At 45.5% G+C, this 2673-nt stretch overlaps 1 protein-coding gene across 1 annotated transcript; it reads right to left on the reverse strand.

The window, feature by feature from the left end:
• Window positions 1-572: 572 nt before the first annotated feature.
• LOC105823625 (histone H2B type 1-M-like) lies at window positions 573-941 on the reverse strand. The gene has a single exon (XM_012660873.1). It carries the CDS (start codon window positions 939-941, stop codon window positions 573-575), a length of 369 nt encoding a protein of 122 aa, XP_012516327.1.
• Between the last annotated feature and the right edge of the window lie 1732 nt (window positions 942-2673).

The following is a 2673-nucleotide window of genomic DNA, read 5'->3' on the forward strand; positions in this document are numbered from 1 at the left end:
TCTTGCTCAGGCTGGTTTCAAACTCCTGAACTCAAACAATCCACCCGCCTTGGCCTCCCAGAGTGCTAGGATTACAGGCATGAGCCACTGCGCCCGGCCCACACCCACTTTTGAAGAATCACACAAGGTTACAGTCAATAATAGTGAGCATATGTCTCTCCACAGATAACTTGAAAGAAAACTCCAGGAACTCTGGGAACTACTGGGATGCTCTAAGATACTTCCAGTACACTGTGACATTTTCAAATAATGTCTCAGTTGAAGCAGAGAACAGGACGTCATTTGGATTATTAGTTCTTCTGGAACCACACGAAATTTGTGCAATAGTGCACTGCAGCTTAAAAATGCCAAAATATACATGAAGGGATTCCCAGAGGGTACCTAGAAGGCACAGAATGTTTTACCAAAAACCAATTGTAACTACACATTCAAGTAGTATAAAATGGCCATTTGTACTTTTGATAAATGGAGAAGTAAAAGTAAACTGGCTCTTTTTTAGAAAACGTGGACGGCTCTGAAAAGAGGCTTCGGGGTGTGAGACAGGATGGACCGATACCTCTACAGCGAAGGGCTCATTTGGAGCTGGTGTACTTGGTGCCCTCAGACACAGCATGCTTGGCCAGCTCTCCGGGCAGCAGCAGGCGCACAGCCGTCTGGATCTCCCTGGAGGTGATGGTAGAGTGCTTGTTGTAATGCACCAGGTGAGACGCCTCGCCTGCGATAAGCTCGAAGATGTCGTTGACAAACGAGTTCATGATACCCATGGCCTTAAAGGCGATGCCAGTGTCGAGGTGGACCTGCTTCAGCACCTTGTACACGTACATGGAGTAGCTCTCCTTGCGGCTGCGCTTGCACTTCTTGCCATCCTTCTTGTGTGCTTTACTGATGGCTTTCTTTGATCCCTTTTTACGGGCAGGGGCTAATTTGGTCGGTTCAGGCATGGTAAGGAAAAGGAAAAACAAGAAAGCAAAGGAAGACACGAGCCTGAAGTTCACTTCTTAAGTGAAATACCGTGAACTTGGGAAGCAGAGCTGCTCTGTGGTCATTTATGGAGGAAGGAGGCAGCTAAAGAGAACGTCTTCTTGTCTAGTGGGAATCCCTCCCCAGGCACCACCCTGCCTCAGGACTCTTCTCTGGGTGAGCTTGGGGAAGAGCTGCCATCTTATCTGGGCACACTGCAGCTCCATGAGGATGTTCTGGAATCTGTTCCTAGTTTTCTCATTGCAGCAGCAGAGACCAAACAGCCGCCATGTATTTCTCTGAATGTGAAGTGTCAGCCACAACGGACATATGACAGCGACAGGTGGAGCCATGGATGCTCCTGTCACCCAGACCATGTGGGCAGTGTCAGTCATGACCAGAGGAGCTGGGCGTCACCAACACTGCCACGGTTCAGAGGAGGAAACCGTGGCTTGGAGTCTTTGTCCGCAGTTCCGCATCCCTCAGTGCTGAGACTGAGAGCTGAACCTTGGATTGTCGAATTCCGAAGCCACAGTTTCTTTCCTGTCCTATCACACCCATTTCTTATCTCTGTGGTTTAGTCACTCTAGTGCTGTCTCCTGGATGGGAAGGAATAAATGACTCACTGCTCTTAATCTCCTGCTGAACCCACCTTCCCATACCACCCCTGCCCCAGGAAAAGGATAAATGACTCTGTCCCTCCAGAGCACTGTAATTAAAGTGTGCACTTTAAAAAAAAACAAGTCTGTCAGAGTTATTCTCCTGAATTTTATGTTCAAAGTGGGGACTCTGTTCCCGGGGCATGAACGTAAGAGATCTCATTACCTTTTTTGCGAGGTCATTTTGCGATTCTGAGCCACAGGAATCAGCCGGCCACAGGACGTTTGGGGCCACACAGACTGATAGATCATAAGCTGTCATAAGATTCCAAGTGGAATGTTTTCTCAAAACTGTATAATGGTCCAAAACGTTGTCGCAAAAGAACAACGTTTGCTTTCAGCAGCTGGCCTAAAAGGCTAAACACAGAAAAAAAGCACACTTAAAGCATGTAAGTTTACTTAGGAAGTTGTAAAGACAGAGAAGGAGAACAGTACCTTTTTGTATGCCATTTATACAACCCAATGAAACTACAAAAAAATGGAGAAATATGTCTTAAAAATAACTGCCTAAAATATTTCCCTGAAACCAGTACAATGTGTTTTCACTTGGACAAACTTTATTAATATCTCATATAAATATGTTTAAGACTCATGTAACATTTTAATATGTGCTAAAGTAAATATTTATTGATGAAATTAAACAGCAATTAATCTTAAAAGGCTTTTTTTTTCCTTAGGTAGCAATACAGGAATGCTGTCTTGTGGCAAGAGCGCAGTGCTTACCTGCGATCTAAGACACTCATCCCAGGCATGACTGCATACAAAACTTTCACTGAATGCAATTCCTGCACCAGAATATGAACTTTTCTGGCCAGTTCCCCATCTGGCAAAGTTAAGATCATGCTGCTGCCAGATCGGGCCTTTATCATTTTTCTTGGACCTATAGACTTCGTGTCCTATTGGTGTCATATATTCAGAATGAATACTAGTGTCGAGGGTTCTGTATTAATAATATTAGGAGGCCAGGCGCGGTGGCTCATGCCTGTAATCCTAGCACTCTGGGAGGCCGAGGTGGGCGGATTGTTTGAGCTCAGAAGTTCCAGACCAGCCTGAG

This window comes from Propithecus coquereli, unplaced genomic scaffold, assembly GCF_000956105.1.
Source record: "Propithecus coquereli isolate 6110/MARCELLA unplaced genomic scaffold, Pcoq_1.0 Scaffold686, whole genome shotgun sequence".
NCBI lineage: Eukaryota > Metazoa > Chordata > Mammalia > Primates > Indriidae > Propithecus > Propithecus coquereli.

What these genes read in the sequence shown, in the direction of transcription:
- LOC105823625 (XM_012660873.1), bottom strand. Translation starts at nt 941, where the DNA reads ATGCCTGAACCGACCAAATTAGCCCCTGCCCGTAAAAAGGGATCAAAG.